At 42.1% G+C, this 21,778-nt stretch overlaps 1 protein-coding gene across 1 annotated transcript in view; it reads right to left on the bottom strand.

Moving 5' to 3' along the window:
- The window catches only part of LOC126458589 (hepatocyte growth factor-regulated tyrosine kinase substrate), a 119,763-nt gene extending 99,419 nt beyond the window's left edge, over positions 1-20,344 (bottom strand). Inside the window, exons 1-2 of the mRNA XM_050095728.1 lie at positions 20,165-20,344; positions 19,976-20,060 (exon numbers count right to left, since the gene is read on the bottom strand). Coding sequence (XP_049951685.1) covers positions 19,976-20,060; positions 20,165-20,201 — 122 coding nt within the window. The 5' untranslated portion in view covers positions 20,202-20,344. The remainder of the gene's footprint in view (positions 1-19,975; positions 20,061-20,164) is intronic.
- Positions 20,345-21,778: the final 1,434 nt, after the last annotated feature.

The following is a 21,778-nucleotide window of genomic DNA, read 5'->3' as shown; positions in this document are numbered from 1 at the left end:
GTGAAGGGTGAGTGAGTTGCCTTTCCAGAGGTGGGAAACCAGGAGATTGGATAGTTTTTTTGAGGTGGAGGGTGGCATGCTGTTCTAATTTGCGGTTGGCCTGTAGGAGGATGCTCTGAACAGCCGGTGTGGATGTGGGAGAGGAAAGATTGAGGACTTTGATTAGGGATAGGAGTTGACGGGTGTGTTCATTGGCTGAGTTGATATACAGGTGAAGGATTAGGCGGGTGAGTGCTATGGATTGTTCAGTTTGGAACTGGTATAGGGACTGATGGAAAGAAGGGTTACAGCCAGCGATGGGAACTTTAAGTGTGAGGTCTTTGGGGGTAATGCCAAATATCAGACAAGCCTGAGTAAATAAAATATGGGAGCGTAATCCGGCTAGGGCAAAGGCATGTTTGCGGAGGGAATGTAAATAAAACTTAATGGGATTGTTGTGGGGATGTTGTGAGGGTGACATGGTATTAGAAGGTGGAAAGTGTAACATGAGGCTAAAGTGAAAATAAAAATAAAAATATATGGAGAGAAATAAAGGTAAACTAGAAAGCAACTGGAGTACTGGTATGAAAAAAGTCGAAAAAGTGCTGGTTAAAGCTGTGCTATGTTGATCCTGTGGTGAACTTAGGTCGGTAAACAATGATGTGAACAAAGGTTGGGTAGTTGTATTGCCTCCAAAACATGTTAAAAGGTGGAAAAATTCTGGAAAATTTCGAAAAACCTGCATGTAAATGTATTAAAATGACTGCTTGTGTGGTGGCAGATTATGAAAATGAGGCTAACAATTGTCTGGCGAAGAAATAATAACGTTAAAACCTGTGGGAAGCTGCTAAAAAATGATCGGTTATGTGGGAAAAATGGGAATGGAAATAAAGTGAAAGTTGTTAGAACTGGCCGAAATGGTTGTTTAATAGGCGAAATGAACAAGCTTGTGTCTGTGTATGTGCGGATGGATATGTGTGTGTATGCGAGTGTATACCTGTCCTTTTTTCCCCTCTAAGGTAAGTCTTTCCGCTCTCGGGATTGGAATGACTCCTTACCCTCTCCCTTAAAACCCACAACCTTTTGTCTTTCCCTCTCCTTCCCTCTTTCCTGACAAAGCAACCATTGGTTGCGAAAGCTAGAATTTTGTGTGTATGTATGTGTGTGTGTGTTTGTGTTTCTATCGACCTGCCAGCGCTTTCGTATGGTAAGTCACATCATCTTTGTTTTTAAATATATTTTTCCCACGTGGAATGTTTCCCTCTATTCCCCCCCCCCTCCCCCCCCCCCCCCACAAATGAACGACACTAGAGGCTGATGGCTTTGATTAGCGATGTCCTTTCAGCAGTTCATGTGTATCTGTTTATTTCCGCAACACTTCTACCTGACTAACCATCTCCCTATGCTTTGTTAAGACTCAATGCACTGTAATCTAAAAAACACCTCCAGTCCTGGACTTTAAAAAGTATGCCTTTTTCTCTTCTCCAGAACAATCTACTAGGTAGTTAAAAGCTTTGACAATCTTCTTTCATCTATGCAGGATCTCATTTCATCATCACAACATGAGTACCAAAACTAAGTATTGTCGATTGCTGTGCACAAAAGCAGTAATTAACAACACATTCTACACTGCCGGCAATCATTTTGTGGCTACACAAAAGTTCTTTCTCCCACATGCTCTACTTCCCATAGTAACTGACACAATATTAACAACAAATAAGTTGAGTTTGTAAAGACTTAGTAGCAAAAGTAAATAATCACATAAAGCTTTAAAACATGCTGAATAAGTTCCACAGTAAACAATCGCAGACACTACAGAAGAGAATACTCCTGATTATAGAAACTTGAACACACTTTCTATCTGTTTGGAGGAATAAAATCTAGAGTCAATAATATCAGATAGTAATGAGGACATTCAAGAAAAGTTATATGAAGCATTAACACAAGAAATAGGGTACACAGATCTCACTGTACATGCAAGTGCTGCTGTGCAGTGGGCCCATTTTTGCCATCCTATGCCACTCTGACCAAATATACCAAATGTGTAGCAGCAACCTAAAAGCTGTGTTGGAAAACTTGACCCGGATAGTATCAATTTCAAATACAAATTCCTGGTGGACCACACTGTTGCTGTCAAAACTAATAAGCTAAACTGTCTTACTCCTGGATGTTTGGAAAGACAAAAGATAACTGTTTATAGAGTCCTATCAACATTGAGGTAATTAGAGGCAGGTATATTTGGAGCTGGTGTGGTGAAACTAAGCACCTGATCCCATCTGTCTGCTTTGACCATGACACAATGGTGTGGTTTGTGATGGGCAAGGTGTTTTTTGAGTTGGTTTGTGTTTGTAAATGTCGTGTTGTTGTATTTCTGGTACCGCGCACCGCGAATTTGGAATACGCGCAAGACGGCACGGACGTCAAAGACCCCTAGAAGTCTCTGCACCATCACGGCTTAAGCTGTAGTGGCGTGCGCCTCCTGGCCCATGTTTAATGTGAGGACACCACAGTGGAACATGTGGTCCCAGCGGCCAATAGCGGCACCCCGATCACGTATTTAAGCGCCTGCCTCTCACTCAGCCAGTGAGTCTAATCATTGCGTGCATCTTGACACATCGCCTTGACAACAGACAGCATGTTTACCATTCTTTATTTTCATTACTAGTGGACATCCTGGATTCGTTTGGTTGTCTCTGTCACCCTGTTGCTTCTTGCATGTTGTCGTCGTAAGGTCTCTCTCAATCGTCCGTCGTCATTTTGTGTTCGTCCTTTCCGTTTGTTTGTTTGTTCGCAGGCCACTTTCTGTTTGGGGTCCCGCCGTGCTTTCTCAGCCACCCCGCAACCGTTCCAGTCGCGGTTACAAAATCTTTGGCGATGAGGTAAACGGTGGCAGTTGTCAGCATAGAGGCGAATTTGGTCTGTCTTCTGGGGCAACAGCAGCAGCTCATGCAGCCGCAGCAACTCCAGTTAGACATCTTACAACAGTTACTGTGGTTGCTAACGGACAAAGTCGATGCCCGGGACACATTATCACAACAGCTTCCGAGTCTTCGGGTGTCCAGTGCTTTCCCGCGTCCGCCGCCTTTCCCACCCTTTAATGACGCTAAATAGGACTGGGAAACCTACTTATATCAGCTGAAACAACATTTCACGGCTTTTCAAGTCACAGGTGACTCCTTGTAGCGGTCGTTGTTTTTGTCTTGGGCTTCCCCAGACACGTTCTCTCTTCTCCGCAAGTTGGCACCATTGTCTGATTCTGTGGCTCTCTCTTTCCAGGAGATATGCCTTTTGCTGACAAACTATTATTTCCGACGCTACCAAGTGGTCGACTCTCGGCTGCAGTTCCACCATTACCATAAACAGCCTGGTCAATCATATCGTTCCTGGGTCACAGACTTGCAGGGTCTCAGCCGTCGATGCGATTTTACGTGCACCAAGCAGCAATGTAAGGCTTTGTATGCGGACTCCCTGATCCGGAATGTGGTGCTTCAACTGGCTCCCGATCCCGAGGTCTGTACTGCTGCACTGAAACTCGATAACCCCTCCTAGGAAGAGACTCTCCGCAATGCAAACTACATTGAAATTGCTCAAGTGGCTAACGAGCGTCTTATGACGCAGCTGCAGGTGGCGGCAATCAAGGCGTCATGGCGGGTTCCGCCCTCGTGACGTCGACGTGGCCCGACCGACAGAGGCCAGTGCTGTCGTGACTCCTCGTTGTCTGACGTCTCTATGGCATTGGCGCCTCCGATCGCCCCTCGTCACCACACGCGCAGAACACTTCCATCTTGCCCACAGTGCTTTACTGCACATTCTCGAGCCGATTGTTCCCATCACTGGAAAACGTGCACGCTATGTAACAAGGACGGCCACATCCGTTGGTTTCTCGTAGTCGCTCGACTCGCTCCAGTCCTGCCCCTCCTGGGCCTCAAGATACAGTCCACGCTCTGCAATCAGTCATCCCACACAGGATGACCCATCAGCGCCGAAGCTTTTCCTCACACTCTGCCTTTTCACTGAGGATGTCAGTTTTCAGGTCAACACTGGGGCCACTGTCTCCCTGATTAATATGGTGACACATACCCGGCTGGGCTCTCCTGAGTTGTCACCTCCCTCTCGCCGTTTGGTCGCCTATGGAGACCATTCCATTCCCCTTCGTGGGCAGTTCGTCGTCCAGGCGACGTACAAGTGTGTTCCCCGGCTCCTTACCTTCTTTGTCGTCGACCAGCTCCTTGCCCTCTTTGTCGTCGACCATCCATCGGCTTTGAATATTTTTGGCCTGGATACATTTCAACTGTTTGGCTTTTCAATTTCTGACGAAGTTAAGGTCATTTCCACGTCTGTTCCTTTTCAGGACTTGGACGATCTGTGCTCCACTTTTGCGCCATGGTTTGCAATGGATCTCTGATGTGCTTCCGGTTTTCAGGTGCACCTCACCCTATGGCCGGATGCGCAGCTTCGCTTTTTCCTGGCCTGGCCCCTTCTGGTGGCCTTACGGCCGGCAGTCAAGCAGGAACTTGGTCAGCTCCAGGCTGCTGGCGTTTTGGACCCTGTGACTTACAGTGCCTGGGAGACGCCATTGGTGGTCATACGGAAACCCAATGGGTCCCTTCAGCTGTGTGGGGACTTCGGCACTACTGTCAATGGTCATTCCCTCATTGACACTTACCCCATTCCCGGACAGGAAGACCTTCTCGCCAAGCTTGCCAGGGTAAAGTATTTTTCAAAGATCGACCTGGCTGAGGCATACCACCAGTTACCCTTGGATGCCGAATCTCAGAACATCATGGTTATCAACACACCTTTCGGATTGTATAAGTATAAGTGCCTTCCCTTTGGTGTCTCTTCTGCACTGGCCATTTTCGAACAGTTCCTGGAGCAGCTTACACAGCCTATCCCCTCCTGTGTGAATTATATGGATGACATCTTGGTCACCGGGCGTTCCCGCCAGGAGCATTTGCGAAACCTCAGTGCCTTGTTTCATGCTCTCTGCAGGTTTACGCTGTCAGCTGGACAAGTGTTTTTTTTTTGTTTTTTACTTAGGCCACTGGCTTAGCAAAGATGGCATTCGTCCTTCGGGTCGTAATGTCGTGGCCATTGAGGCCCTTCCTTGTCCCGAGGACTTAGCTGAACTCCAGGTGTTTTTGGGCAAGGTTACTTATTTTTTAAAGTTCTTGCCCCAGGCTGCCTCCGTTGCTCAACCCCTCAATCACTTGCGTTACAAAGGAGTACCTTTCGATTGGACTCCTGCCTGTGACCAGGGTTTTCTCCATTTAAAGGCGATGCTGAAGTTTGCCCCTTGCCTTACTCCCTTCTCTCTGGAGTTGTGGTGGCTGATGCTTTGGCATATGGCATTGGGGCCACCCTCGCGCATCAGGATGCCGATGGCTCTGAACAGTCCATCGCTTATGCCTCTAAGACGTTGACCCCAGCACAACGGAACTACTCCCAGACTGAAAAGGAGACCCTGGCGATCAGGTTCACCGTCCAAAAATTTCACACCTATCTCTTTGGGGCAAAGTTCACCCTCCTGATGCACCATAAACCCTTGGTTACACTTTTCGGACCCCACTCTCACCTTCCAGAGCGGATGGCTCAACGTCTCCAGTGCTGGGAGTTGTTTTTACAAAATTACGCTTACACCATCCCATATAAGCCCACCGCCCACCATGCTATTGCGGTGGCTTTGTCACATCTCTCAGAAGGCCCCGATCCTGCCTTTGACCAGCAGGAGGTCCTCTGCTTTCAAATTGATTCTGCCCACCAGGATGCGCTGGATGGTCTGCCTCTTATGGCTGCTCATATTGCCCCAGCTACCCGCTGTGACCCTATCTTACGGCAGGTTCTCCACTACGTGGTCCACGGGTGACCCTCCTATGTTACTCGTCTCATGCAGTCCGATTTCAGCCCCTGGCGCCACCTGTCCCACAGGCTCTCTCAATGGTCAATGATGTCCTTCTGTTGGTCACGGAGTCGGAAGCCCATCGGGTGGTCATCCCTCTCGATCTGCGGCTTCGGGAGCTCAGTTTGTTACACCACGGGCACTGGGGTATGTCCCGTATGAAAGTTTTGGCTCGCCAGCACGTGTATTGGCCCAGCATCAATGGCGATATTGACCGCCTGGTCCGTGGGTGCACTGTGTGTGCGCGTCACCAGGCAAGCCCCCTTCAGTCGTTTGCACCTTGGCCTGTGACTCGCCGGCCCTGGGATCATGTCCATATTGGTTTTGGGGGCCCGTTTTTGGGATCCATGTGGTTACTTACATTGATGCCTACTCCAACTACTCATATGTCATCCGCATGGCATCCAGCACCACGGAGGCTACGAGGCTACACTCACGGCCCTGGCCCAGGTTCTCGCCATTGAGGGCCTGCCACACACATTGGTCGCCAATAATGGCCTCCAATTCACGGAGTCCTCCTTCCACGACTTCTGTGAGGCCAACGGTATCAAACATATCCGTAGCCTGCCTTTCCACCCTTCGTCCAATGGCGCGGCGGAGAGGCTTGTCCGCACTTTTAAACAACAGTTGACAAAGGCGGTCAACACACCTCCAATCATGTCAGCCCTTACCCTACACCTATCACACTACCCAAATTGACGGACGTAGTCCGGTGGAGCTCCTTCATGGGCGACAGTTGCGGACCCTGCTCCATTTGCTGATGCCATCACCCTCCCACCCCCACTCCCGGCCCTCTCAATATTATGCGCCCAGCGCAGCCATGTGGGCCCGTGTGTACAGGTGCAAGAGGGGTTGGAGACCTGCCATGGTCATTGCGGCCCATGTCGTCGATGCAGACGTCAAAAGGGTTGGAGCGCTGCCATCATAATCAGCTCCGCCCACGTGCCCCCGCGGGACTCCACCCCTACCTTCTTCAGGTGCGGACATGGTCCTCGAGTCGCCGCCCCCACCCCCGGTTGCTGTCTCCCCGCGGGCCTGCCGCCGGACCTTCCCGTCACTGGGTGGATCAGCAGCTTCCTCCCCTGCCTGGACTTTGGGTCAGCCGTCATGGATACTTTGGGCGTCCCTCCTTCGCCGCGAACGGCGGTTGATGGGCCCGGCTCTTCTTCCCAGTTCCACCCACCTCGGCACCGTCGAGGGCTTTTCTGCCCCTACGTGCAAGTTTCAGGGAGGAGGGATCTGATGCCGCGCGCCACGGATTTGGAATATGAGCAAAACGGCATGGACGTCGAAGACCCCTAGATGTCTCTGCACCATCACGCCATAAGCCTTGGTGGCGCGCGCCTCCGGGCCAATGTTTAATGTGAGAGTTCCACAGTGGAACACGTAGGCCCCATTGGCCAATAGTGGCGCCCCTATCATGTATTTAAGTGCCTGCCTCTCGCTCAGCCAGTGAATCTAACCATTGTGTGCATCTTGACATATCGCCTCGACAACAGACAGCGTGTTTACCGTTATTTGTTTTCATTACTAGTGGACGCCTTGGATTAATTTGGTTGTCTCTGTCACCCCGTTGCTTCTTGCATGTTGTCATCATAAGGTCTCTATTGATCGTCCGTTGTTGTTTCATGTCCGTCCTTTCCGTTTGTTTGTTTGTTCGCAGGCCGCTCTCCGTTTGGTCCCGCTGCGCTTTCTCGGCCTCCCTGTGACCATTCCGGTCACAGTTGCAAGAGTATTTGATGGCTCCCTCTGGTGGTGGATGTTGACGTGTTGAGTCTAATGCGTGGTGTTAGGTTCATTTGAGTCTCAGTTGCCACTGTGGTAGCATGGGTTTATTTGAGTCTAGGTGGTCAGTGCTGTAACGTAGATTTGGAAGTGCTTCCTTTGTTTTCAGTGAGTTGTTATGATTTTCTTCTTCTTCTGCTTCTGCTTATGTGTTTGGCATTTTTGTTACGTCTGATTAGTTTAGGGGGTGTGTGTGTGTGTGTGTGTGTGTGTGTGTGTGTGTGTGTGTGTGTGTGTGTGTGTGTGTACGCGCGCCCCCATCTGCACGTGTGCGTGTGCATGCTGAGCAACCAAGGTGATTTTGTCGGAAGCTTCTCTTGGTAAGTAATTTTTGTTTTGGTTTTATTCTATAGTAATTGAGATGTTTTGTCTGTTTTATACTTACGGTATTTCGGTTGTATTTTAATTCATCTAGTGAATATGGTTTTTTTTGGGTGTTTGAATGGTTGGGCTTTTGGTTTCATTGATGTTTTGTGAGTTATGTAGGTGTGTGAAGTTTAAGGTTTGGACCATTCTTTTTTTTTAATTTTAATTTGTGTTTTGCCAGTAGGTATCGAGAGCTGTGTTTGAGCTACATAGGTCAAGGGCAATGTCCGATTCTATTTTTCAGAGTTGTAGGTGTTGGTTTTTTGGTATCGAGGGCTTTCTTTGAGCTATATAGGTTGTGTGAAGTGTATGACTCCTGTTGGTTTTGTGACTGTAGAGCTATGTCATAAGTTGAGGTGTTTTTTTTTTGTTTTTATATTAAATAATAATAATATTTATTTTTGGATGGTGTGATGTCTTGTACTGTTATATATTTAGCTACCATAAACCCCCTATTCCTCACAGTTGTCCCGTTAGTTTCATTTTATTGTTGGACTGAGACATTCTTGTGCCTTTTTATTTCTGTTCGTGTTTGTTGGCATGAGTATGTACTGATGACATTGTCATTTTGTATGCATTGGAGGTAAACATTTCCACCATATTGATGACATCATGGGTCAAAGCAGATGGGTGGAATCGGATACTTCCCTAATTCTGTGAACTCCATTTCATTTCAATTGGACACAGTGGTTTGAATTGATTGCATGATTTTGTAAGATAAATCTCTGCCCAACATGTTAGTCTTTGCTTGCAAGTTAATTTGTGACACAGATTATTAGGGACGAACTTTTGACAGAGCTGTGTCTTCAGAATCACAAAGTAATACTGGCTGAAACAGACAAATCAGCTTCAGCTTTGTGTGTCACTCTTGTCAACATTGTAACCCCAGACATTTTGCAGAAGATGGTGCAATTATCTATAATGAAGTACTGCCTGGGGAAAAAAATGCATAAATATTCAGTCCAATCACAATAAGACTTCGCAAAGGTACACAGATTGGCAACATGATTTAAATTTTCAAAAATTTAAAATTGTGTACTTCATAAAAAAAAGGACAGTATCTTATCATTACATAACCAAAAACTTACAGATGGAATCAGGCAACTCATACAAATACCTGTGGGTAACACTTTGTAGGGATATGAAATAGAACGATTGCATAAGTTCAGCTGCTGGTAAAGCAGGTGTCAGACTTCAGTTTATTGATACTCTACTAGCAAAATAAGATCAGTTTACAAAGGAGAAGGCTTGAAAATCACTCGTATGACCCATCCTAAAATAACAATAACAACACTCAATAACCATTCATATTATCATAAAAATTGCAGCAGTTAAAAAGTCAAGAATGATGAGGCGTTCCCAAAAGCCACATAGCTTTATGAAGATGCTTTATTCGCAACTACCGGCTTTGTGTCAGTATAGACGCATCTTCAGATTTATACTGGTCATATTTCCATAACATAGATGGACAATCCCCCCCATGAACCATAGACCTTGCTGTTGGTGGGGAGGTTTGCGTGCCTCAGTAACACAGATAGCCGTACCGTAGGTGCAACCACAACGGAGGGGTATCTGTTGAGAGGCCAGACAAACGTATGGTTCCTGAAGAGGGGCAGCAGCCTTTTCAGTAGTTGCAGGGGCAACAGTTTGGATGATTGACTGATCTGGCCTTGTAACACTAACCAAAACGGCCTTGCTGTGCTGGTACTGCGAACGGCTGAAAGCAAGGGGGAAACTACGGCCGTAATTTTTCCCGAGGGCATGCAGCTTTACTATATGATTAAATGATGATGGCGTCCCCTTGGGTAAAATATTCCCCCATTCGGATCTCCGGGCGGGAACTACTCAGGAGGACGTCGTTATCAGGAGAAAGAAGACTGGCGTTCTACAGATCAGAGCGTTGAATGTCAGATCCCTTAATCGGGCAGGTAGGTTAGAAAATTGAAAAAGGGAAATAGATATAGTGGGAATTACTGAAGTTCGGTGGCAGGAGGAACAAGACTTTTGGTCAGGTGAATACAGGGTTATAAATACAAAATCAAATAGGGGTAATGCAGGAGTAGGTTTAATAATGAATAAAAAAATAGGAGTACGGGTCAGCTACTACAAACAGCACAGCGAACGCATTGTTGTGGCCAAGATAGACACGAAGCCCACGCCTACGACAGTAGTACAAGTCTATATGCCAACTAGCTCTGCAGATGATGATGAAATTGAAGAAATGTGTGATGAGATAAAAGAAATTATTCCGATAGTGAAGGGAGACGAAAATTTAATAGTCATGGGTGACTGGAATTCGTCAGTAGGAAAAGGGAGAGAAGGAAACATAGTAGGTGAATATGGATTGGGGGTAAGAAATGAAAGAGGAAGCCGCCTGGTGGAATTTTGCACAGAGCACAATTTAATCATAGCTAACACTTGCTTCAAGAATCATAAAAGAAGGTTGTATACATGGAAGAAGCCTGGAGATACAGACAGGTTACAGATAGATTATATAATGGTAAGACAGAGATTTAGGAACCAGGTTTTAAATTGTAAGACATTTCCAGGGGCAGATGTGGACTCTGACCACAATCTATTGGTTATGAACTGTAGATTAAAACTGAAGAAACTGCAAAAAGGTGGGAATTTAAGGAGGTGGGACCTGGATAAACTGACTAAATCAGAGGTTGTACAGAGTTTCAAGGAGAGCATAAGGGAACAACTGGCAGGAATGGGGGAAAGAAATACAGTAGAAGAAGAATGGGTAGCTTTGAGAGATGAAGTAGTGAAGGCAGCAGAGGATCAAGTTGGTAAAAAGATGAGGGATAGTAGAAATTCTCGGATGACAGAAGAAATACTGAATTTAATTGACGAAAGGAGAAAATACAAAAACACAGTAAAGGAAGCAGGCAAAAAGGAATACAAACGTCTCAAAAATGAGATTGACAGGAAGTGCAAAATGGCTAAGCAGGCATGGCTAGAGGACAAATGTAAGGATGTAGAGGCTTATCTCACTAGGGGTAAGATAGATACTGCCTACAGGAAAATTAAAGAGACCTTTGGAGAAAAAGAAAACCACTTGTATGAATATCAAGAGCTCAGATGGAAACCCAGTTCTAAGCAAAGAAGGGAAAGCAGAAAGGTGGAAGGAGTATATAGATGGTCTATACAAGGGCGATGTACTTGAGGGCAATGTTATAGAAATGGAAGAGGATGTAGATGAAGATGAAATGAGAGATATGATACTGCATGAAGAGTTTGATAGAGCACTGAAAGACCTAATTCGAAACAAGGCCCCGGGAGTAGACAACATTACATTAGAACTACTGACAGCCTTGGGAGAGCCAGTCCTGACAAAACTCTACCATCTGGTGAGCAAAATGTATGAGACAGGCAAAATACCCTCAGACTTCAAGAAGAAAATAATAATTCCAATTCCAAATAAATCAGGCGTTGACAGATGTGAAAATTACCGAACTATCAGTTTAATAAGTCACGGCTGCAAAATACTAACGCGAATTCTTCACAGACGAATGGAAGCCGACCTCGGGGAAGATCAGTTTGGATTCCGTAGAAATATGGGAACATGTGAGACAATACTGACCCTACGACTTATTTTAGAAGCTAGATTAAGAAAAGGCAAATCTACGTTTCTAGCATTTGTAGACTTAGAGAAAGCTTTTGACAGTGTTGACTGGAATACTCTCTTTCAAATTCTGACGATGGCAGGGGTAAAATACAGGGAGCGAAAGGCCATTTACAATTTGTACAGAAACCAGATGGCAGTCGAGGGGCATGAAAAGGAAGCAGTGGTTGAGAAGGGAGTGAGACAGGGTTGTAGCCTCTCCCCGATGTTGTTCATTCTGTATATTGAGCAAGCAGTAAAGGAAACAAAAGAAAAATTCGGAGTAGGTATTAAAATCCATGGAGAAGAAATAAAAACTTTAAGGTTCGCCGATGACATTGTAATTCTGTCAGAAACAGCAAAGGACTTGGAAGAGCAGTTGAATGGAATGGACAGCGTCTTGAAAGGAGCGTATAAGATGAACATCAACAAAATCAAAACGAGGATAATGGAGTGTAGTCGAATTAAGTCGGGTGATGCTGAGGGAATTAGATTAGGAAATGAGACACTTAAAGTAGTAAAGGAGTTTTGCTATTTGGGGAGCAAAATAACTGATGATGGTCGAAGTAGAGAGGATATAAAATGTAGACTGGCAATGGCAAGGAAAGCGTTTCTGAAGAAGAGAAATTTGTTAACATCGAGTATAGATTTAAGTGGCAGGAAGTCGTTTCTGAAAGTATTTGTATGGAGTGTAGCCATGTATGGAAGTGAAACATGGACGATAAATAGTTTGGACAAGAAGAGAATAGAAGCTTTCGAAATGTGGTGCTACAGAAGGATGCTAAAGATTAGATGGGTTGATCAAATAACTAATGAGGAGGTCCTGAATAGGATTGGGGAGAAGAGGAGTTTGTGGCACAACTTGACTAGAAGAAGGGATCGGTTGGTAGGACATCAAGGGATCACCAATTTAGTACTGGAGGGCAGCGTGGAGGGTAAAAATCGTAGAGGGAGACCAAGAGATGAATAAACTAAGCAGATTCAGAAGGATGAAGGCTGCAGTACGTACTGGGAGATGAAGAAGCTTGCACAGGATAGAGTGGCATGGAGAGCTGCATCAAACCAGTCTCAGGATTGAAGACCACAACAACAACAACAACAGATGGACTATTACAAAGACCCAGCTTTTGGGAAGTTACTCATGTTAAAAGTCAAACCACAGTGGTGGGTTGTCACAATAAAATTGAGCACACACTAAATACACTTGTAAAAATGTGCAAAGCATGACTGCTGAATGAGCCAGGCCCATGGCAATAGGTGGTATTGAATACCTCCCTTGCTGTGTACATACTAAAAACATCCATAGCATTGCCAGTAATTCGAAATATGGTAGTGCATTGTCAGTTACTACAGCATGAGGTTTGCCTACTTTGGGTATGTAGGCTTTTACCGGAGATATTGAATGTATACATGAAAGGGCAGCAGAAATGGTTATCTTAGGTTTGTTTGACACATGGGACAGTGTCACAGACGTGTTAAAGAAACTAAACTGGTAGACTCAAATATAGATGTGAACTATCCCGAGGAAGCCCACTAACAAAGTTTCAAGAACCAGATTTAAATTATGACAAAGAATACACTGCAGGCGTAGTCCATATCAACTTAGGGAGGCTAGGAAAAAATCTTACCTTCACAGTCTCGGATGTTCTTGAATTTAGCATATGTTAAAATGAAAGACTTAGTAAAGAACACGTATTTTTTATTTTTGTTTTCCCCAAAATAATTTCTGCTGCAAGATACAGTCCCCCAAAGATGATATTGCGCATACCATTTTGATGAAGTGAGTATTGGAAAAAATTTTAAAATACTGTATCTCTGGAACAGCTCTAGATATTTTGTTGGCTTTTTAATTTGAAAGATAGTTGCTTTATGATTACAAAGAAATCCTCCATTTGGACTTATCTGTCAAAGTTCTTTTACTATAGCATTCTGAACTTCTTTAAATAATTTATGGAACTTTTTTTTCCTTCAAAATACCAATCCATAAAATTTTGATTTTCTCCTGTTGATTAGTACCATATAGTTCCACATTCCCTTAAATGTAGAGCTTCCACTTTCAGGATGAACAGGTTTTACAAACAACTGGAATTTTTGCCTCATACAAAACCTGTTTTATTATCACATGACAGGTTCATAAAAATCAAAACCTAGCCTTATTTAAAATAATTTTAGTTTCGAAAGATGTGTAAGAGACTCATTTTTAAAGCATTTTAAATAGTTCCAAAATGTATGTGAAAGGTTCAAAGACTTAAAGGTTTCAATTTATACAACTTCTGTCCACTCTGTTTTGTACTGAAATTAGCCAGCCAATTAACTAAAAATGTGTTCCACTGCTTCAGTATCTTCCTTTGATACAGAGTGATGCCTTCCTGTTGAAACAATAGGAACTGGAGCACTTAACAGTCTTCAAAACAGTGTGAACAGGAAGTGAGCACTGATAGTGTTGTTGCTGCCCTTCAGCTGGAAACCTATATCCTGCAGCTGGTCCATGTGGTAGCATAAGTTCACTACAATTTTGTTTAACTAGTGTCTACAATCTCTGAAAACCACCAGTCAGAGTCTCTCTCTCTCTCTCTCTCTCTCTCTCTCTCTCTCTCACACACACACACACACACACACACACACACACACACACACACATCCCCCTTCTCAGGTTGTTAATCTGAATATTATCCTGCTGTTACTGAGGTGTTGGACAAACGAATGAAATTTCTTCTTTCTTGCTCTTTAAAGTGTGTGCAATATGGGTTCGCCCATCAATTTTGAGTACAAAAATGTGTCTTCTGAATTCCTTTCACAGGAGTAATTTGTTTGGACCATTCTTCTTTTTTTCTGCTGACGGAATTCTTCGATTTCCTCTTTGGACAAAAGAATGAGGGCAGTGGATGTGTAAGATTTCACGACTCTCGTAAAATCCTCAGCATTCTGAATCACAGCTGTATTTAGTCTGGAAAGATTATGTTTTGTAGCACGGTGCTTCAGCAGGCCTCCTACATCACACAAGGCCCCTTCCTGCAACCAGCAGCACTGTATACTCAGTCAGTTGGCACAAGCGACTTACTCAATTCAAACAGCTGGTAATGAATTTTAAAGTAAGACGGAGAACATCAGAAATAATGATGATCTTCTCTGCCCCTGTTTGTAGTTGAAGAACTTTGCCATTGCTAGCAAAGCAATTGCTGAGTCATGTCCTGAGTTATCACTTATAACTGCAATACTTGGGGCATTGTTTTCAAAACATGTCACTCCTGTAAAAATTGAAACCTGATCATTACTCCAATGATACCCTTCTAATTCTTGTGGGAGAGTTACAGACCAGTTCCCAGCAAAATCACAGTGAAGCACTAAACATAGTTCCTTAGCCTGGCACACCCTTTCACTTCTGCAAAGTTGTGTTGTTGCAATTTCTTCATATGTTGGTGTGTTACTCCTTTCACTAACCATTTATAAAGTTAGTCAATGAAACTGTCAAAGGTAACAGTTTTCTTAATTAGTTCATTTTCCTCGCATGTCGCATATCTAATTTCTGCAGAGTTATGTGATTCGCCTTCCAGGCCAAGTGTTTGTAAAGATAGTCCTCCCTTTCCAGGGCAGTCACCACATCCTTGAAACAAACAAGCCTCTCGCTTTAAGTCACAGACTACCAATGACTTCACACGCCCAACCAAGGTGTTGTACGTCACGTGCTCCAGTAAGTTCCTCAAAGTTACCACACAAAGTTCAAAATTTGTGCAGTACACACACAGACAGGCATCTCTATGTGGGTTTCGAATTACCCAATTATTTGATCTTCCAATGTGTGAAGTTGTATAATTGCTCTTAAAAACTGCAAAGTTTCTTTAATACTGAGAGTCATGTACCTCTTCACTTTCACAAACTTTTGACCTTCAACTGTTAGTGTCTTTTTTGTTCACACTATGATGAGAACAGTACCATTTATCTTCCAGATAAAATGACTGTGATATTTGAACTTTAGCTGCTTCTACCGAATGACCACAATACGGATCTGGTCTTCTGAAGACTCCTTTCACAAACCTCATATTCCTTGATTTGTCTTCCATGTACTTTGATACTGATGGAATGTGGTTCAAAATTGTTTTCTTTGAAAATGTCCTGGAATAATAGTTAAATTTTGCACCTTTTCACTGTAGGATGCACAATATTCGACAGCTGAATTGATATCTGTGAAAACTTCCTGGCAAGAGGTGTAACAGTGCTATGGTTCATTTCCTTCTTAAGATGAAATTTCTACTTTGGAAAGCGTGGTCAGTTTTGCTGTAGTGTATTCATCCATAGCTCTGCACTTTCTTGATGCATTGATCTTATGACTCTACTTCATTGGCCATGGTTTCTTAACAGGACTAACACCTACCTCTGTAGTTGACTGATTCAGTGTATTTAATTCTTCCTCTATTGATCTACATCATCTGCACCATGGGAGGCTTCACCTTGTTAAGATACTATCATTGTTGTTATACTGTCAAAACACTTAGAACACAAAAAGTCATCACTGGAAACCTCTTCACTTTGAAACAGAGTATTCAAATGAGAATGCTTATTCCCAACTTGTACAAAGTCTGTTTTTTTTTTTTTTTTTTTTTTTTTTTTTTTTTTTTTTTGTTTAGTCCTATCACTCTTTTATGTATATACAAAAAGTCAGCACACTTCACTCTCCTGAGGTCCCAGTTAGAAGACATTTCAAACTGTCCTTTTCACAAAACACACTGCAACTGTGTCAGCTGGCAAATTCCTCATGAAAACACAGAACTCACTGTATGGTCTCAGATTTCTAAGGAGCCTCTTCAGTAAACAAATTAGCACTGGACAACTACAATACAGAAAACCTGCAATGAACAACCACGACAAAGAAACTGACAAGACACTATAACAAAGTGTAATTCTGTCAGAGACAGCAAAGGACATGGAAGAGCAGTTGAATGGAATGGACGGTGTCTTGAAAGGAGGATATAAGATGAACATCAACAAAAGCAAAACAAGGGTAATGGAATGTAGTCTAATTAAGTCAGGTGATGCTGAGGGAATTAGATTAGGAAATGAGGCACTTAAAGTAGTAAAGGAGTTTTGCTATTTAGGGAGTAAAATAACTGATGATGGTCGAAGTAGGAAAAAAAAAGTGTTCCTTAATTACTCCAAAATTTTAACATATGCTAAATTCAATAACACCCAAGACTATGTCTACTTCAATAAACTGCCAATAACCATTAAAAAGCTGGTTTCGGATAAGGCACAGTTTAAACAGAGTTTGAAAGACTTTTTGATAGGCAACTGCTGCTACTCTATAGGTGAATTTCTTAACAGGAACTGCTAGACCAGCTTAAGTAAACATGCCTGTTAGATTTCAGTTTTGAAATCACTTGGTCACAATAGCCAAGATTAGGTATTTAGAGTGTGATAAATTTATTAAAGTGCATAACTATGTTTCATTCTGACACTGTATTAATTCTGTAAATATTAGCAGTTCCAGTTTGCTGTAATGTGTTCACCTATTTTGTCAATCTGCCGACAAATGACCGCCAGGCTAGTGAGTATTCTATTAAAATGATTTATGTTTTCTATGATTACTTTTTGACTTGTTCCACATCCATGAAAATCATCTCACTTTAGGGTCTATGGAATAAAAACTGAATCTAATTTAATCTAATCTGTAATCATCATAATAAAAAAGCAAATGTCTGTCTCAGTGTGTGGTGTATGCTTTCATTATTCATTACTTATATGAACACTTGTATATTTTTCTGCATATTTTAAATTACATCAGTAATTCCATAGATGAAACAGCAAGCTATAGCCTACACTACCAACAACAATGTTAACAGGGAAAAAATTTCAACAAATCTTATTAAAATTATGCACAGAAGCAATCAACAAACCAATACTAAACTGACTGGAAGAGCAGTATTGCCATAACAATTGGAAATAAAAATAGGAGAGTCTGTTCACACAATGACGCAACAAAGGGACAAAAACTGGAGGTTGGAAATTAATTTGAAAGTGCTGTGAACAACAAAAGTACAAAATCGGAACACATTTTTCATCTGTTGTGGTTCACATTCTAAAGTCCATCCATGTGACCTCAAACTCCATGAAATGTCTGAATTGTGAAGATCAGTTGGGACTAGTGTAGCAGGGGATACAACCCGTCGGCTTTGGACAATGGCGTCACAAGTGGCCAATCGAGAAGCGATTCTTCTTAGTGTTGTAGCTCCCTTCAGTGGCTGATAAGTGTTTTTTGGCTTTTTTTTTAAAAAAATCTCACGAGATAGAATAAACAGATCCACTTTATTAAGCAATCAGTAAAAAAACGAAACTGAAACATAGCAGCAAAAGCGAAAATGGTGAACTGCTCTCTGGCGACTTGTGACGTCATTGTCCAAAGCCGACGGGTTGTATCCCCTGCTACACTAGACCCGATCAGTTGATGTCAAATCATGCAGTAAATTTTCAAGTCCACAATATTAAATTATGGTGGGTGAGTTGAGTTTATCTTAGCTTTTTGCTTGTTAAGTGAAACATTTTCACAACAACTAACCTTGATGTGGAATGTGTCAGTATATTTACAAATAAGATACATTTTCTCTAAGATAGCATGGCTACATGCTGGATTTTTTTGTATTAATCTTAGTTAACAACAAAATTTAACAACTGTGACCTAACCACAAACATACTATCTACTTAGAAATCCATTTACACAGTAGTGGTTTTCGAGAAGCGGTTATTTCAGTTTTACAACTTTTTTCATTACCATATTATCTACCAATGTGTCTTAATTCACAGGAGAGTTGGTAACATATTCCTTAAGCTGCATACTTTGCTCCTTTCTGCACACTATCTTGCTCCTTTCTGCACACTATCAAGGTTAAATCATAGCTGAAGATATTTTATACCATATGTTATATTTCTGCATACTATTATTTCCAAATAATGTCTTTCTTCACAACAATCCACGTAATAGAAAAACATATCAGGGACTGGGTGTTGTGTCGTCCTAATCATCATCATTTCATCCTCATCGACGCGCAGGTCGCCGAAGTGGCGTCAAATCGAAAGACCTGCACCAGGCGAACGGTCTACCCGACGGGAGGCCCTCGCCACACGACATTTCCATTTATAGAAAAACATATTATGAAGCTGCTGTTGGTATGCCTACTTTTTTTTAAACAGTTGCCTACATGAAGTTCAATGATGGGCACCAGATGTCCTAACAGTATTTTTCTCTACAATAAATATTCTCTCTCTCTCTCTCTCTCTCTCTCTCTCTCTCTCTCTCTCTCTCTCTCTCTCTCTGTGTGTGTGTGTGTGTGTGTGTGTGTGTGTGTGTGTGTGTGTGTGTGTGTGTGTAATTGGCCCATTTACTATCAATTTCAGTGTTTGTATTTTTGTTATTTACTTACTTGCCCATTATCACAGAAATCCACTCTTTGCACACTCTCGGTATTTGTGTACTATTTTTATATTTAGGTAATAACAAGGTCATTAATGGGGGGACAATCTTCTTTTATTCACATTCAACTGAATAATAACAAAGGATTTTTATGTATCTTGTGAAGTTAATAGCCCCGTCTGAACAGTTTGGCGAACACTGCAGAAAACGGTAGTTTCACCAGATCAATCCTAGATTTATGGTGAATAATAATTTGGTAGCAGTAGTCTTTAATCCTCCTCCAGCAGCTGTAGTTGTATACACCGAAATCAACAGCAACCAGTTGCATAAGAGAAATTTTATTTCCTTAACTGATTTCAGGCACTTAGTCTCCTCCTTCAGAAGGTTACACTCATTATCTGAGAGAGTCAACAATAAGATGCAGTCAGCATGTTGATGTGGTTCATACTGCCTCTACAAAAATTGTGTAAAAAAGCCAAACAAGTGCCGACATCATGCCAATAATACTGTAGTTGCAAACAATGAGATTAAACGCGAATTTTGAACAGAATGTTGACTTGAAAGTACAGTACACGACCCGTGAAAAATGATGTAGCCTACGCCTATACATAAATATATTAAGTTAAACATTCAGTGAGGAGCGGGCGAAGGTGGTTTACAGATTTTCTACACTAATAAAAACAGATCGCTTGGGATGCAGCGGCATTAAATAGAAACATAAAAATCTTGGCCCGATTGATTAGCACACGAGTTTATTACAAGATAACAAACTACACTCTATCAAATTGATATTCAGAAATTTCTCTTTATTTAACCCCTATGGGAGAAAATACTTACCAACATGTTTCATTGTTCACTCAAACAGCACAAACTGGGCTGATCCAAATATCCTGTTTCGGAAGAGGATAGAAAGAACACTGTGTTAAATGATACTTACTGAACATCTCCTTGTCTGATTTGGTCACATATTTGAAGTATTGTAGGCCAGTCCGGTTCTAATCTCAAATTGCTTGTCGCCTTATCTAGGAAATAAATGACAGGTAATCCAATTAAAGCGATTTCCGAACAAAACTTCTGTGTTATATTACACGTCACCTTAGTGAAAGAAATCGTTTGTAAACCATACCAAGTAACTTATCAAAACCCGACGAAGAGCGAAACATCTTCTCAACAATTGTGAAGCAGGCAATCAACTGCCTATCAGATTATTAGTTGTCACAAAACCAGACGCGTAAACCATTAGTCACAAAACAGCTGACAATGACGCACGTTATTCAACGATAACTTTATTACCTTTCCTCAGTCTGCTTGCGGTTTTTTAGTCTGTTACCACTACACCAACGTTGAATAATTTACATGTTACCATTCGCGAGACTTTATTGTTAAAAGAATACGCGAAAGTCGTTGAGTTCATTAATTAGTATTCATTTGTGGTATTTACTCGTAAAACATTTATTAGATATTTATTTATCAGTAAAAAGTACAGTCACTCCGCAAAAGCCACAGTGTAAACTGTAAATCCACTCCGCGCATGCTCTGCAGCTACTGACATCCCAACGAAACAGTTAACAAAAGGAAAAACCAAACTTGAAACGAGAGAGATTGAAAGGTGTACTATATTGTTGTGTAAATATTTCTGTTTTCAGAAGAAAACTTTTAGAATTTATAGGTTCACATGCCTTTCATATTGGTTTTTAATTCCTGATCAATCATTTTACATTTAATTACAGTACGAAAAAAGCCTGTACGTAGTTTGCGTATGTGAGTACGGCATTGTGTAGGAAGTAGAACTGCGCTATCCTACAAAGCGTATTAACGTGACAGAAGCCATGCCACACCGAATTCATCTACACGTAGCAAAGGAGAGGTGATTTGTGGCACCCAGTATTAGTACTTTTTTGGTCAAGCGAGAGGATAAGATCCCGTTGATAAGAGAGAAAAAGAAAGAACGATTTGTAAAGATAAAACCCACGATTTGCCCAAGCAAGGAAAGATTAATTTCTAATGCCACATTATTATAGTGGACAAGAAATACATTCGAAATTTTCAGAAAAAGCTACACAGTATCAGTACATATTTGTGCTACAAAGTTACGGTAGAAATATTTAATTCCGCAACTCCCTGTGCACCATGTAAGAGTGCAGATCATAGATTTTGTATTCTGAATGTCTGCAGTCCTTAATTGTGAAATTTAGGTACACTCCACGGTTTAAGGTAGTTACTAATGTTTACATACTTTAGCAATTTATTTATTCTTCCGTAGATAATTTATTACAGCAGTATCGGACATGAGAGAAACATTACAAAAATAATATATTCGTTTAAAACATTAACAAAATAGGGGAGGATAGGGCAAGAAATCGGCTATGCCCTGATTCAGATTCAGATCCCAGCATTCACCCAAGCGACAAGTAAAAAACATGGAAAACTCAACCCAGGATGGCCAGTCGTGGATTAAACCCCAGTCCCAGCGAATTCGTGTACAGGACATTAAGACTGTGGAACGCACGAAGTTCTTCTTATCTGGCAGACTGAGAAATCTAGTTGGTAAAACAAATACTTTTATAAAAGATTTGAAACATTTTTTAGAAATTATATGCACACTAAGGATATCTGCAGGTGACATTCTTGTTAGTTTGATGTGACATCGTTATTTACTAACGTCCCAGTATCAGATACAACGGAGATCATAAGAGAAAATGTTGATCCAGATGTTTGTGACTTAATTGAGTTACGTCTT

This window comes from Schistocerca serialis, chromosome 2 (assembly GCF_023864345.2).
Source record: "Schistocerca serialis cubense isolate TAMUIC-IGC-003099 chromosome 2, iqSchSeri2.2, whole genome shotgun sequence".
Taxonomy (NCBI): Eukaryota; Metazoa; Arthropoda; class Insecta; order Orthoptera; family Acrididae; genus Schistocerca; species Schistocerca serialis.
Note: the sequence above shows the minus strand (reverse complement) of the source record. Positions and strands in the feature narration are given on the sequence as shown.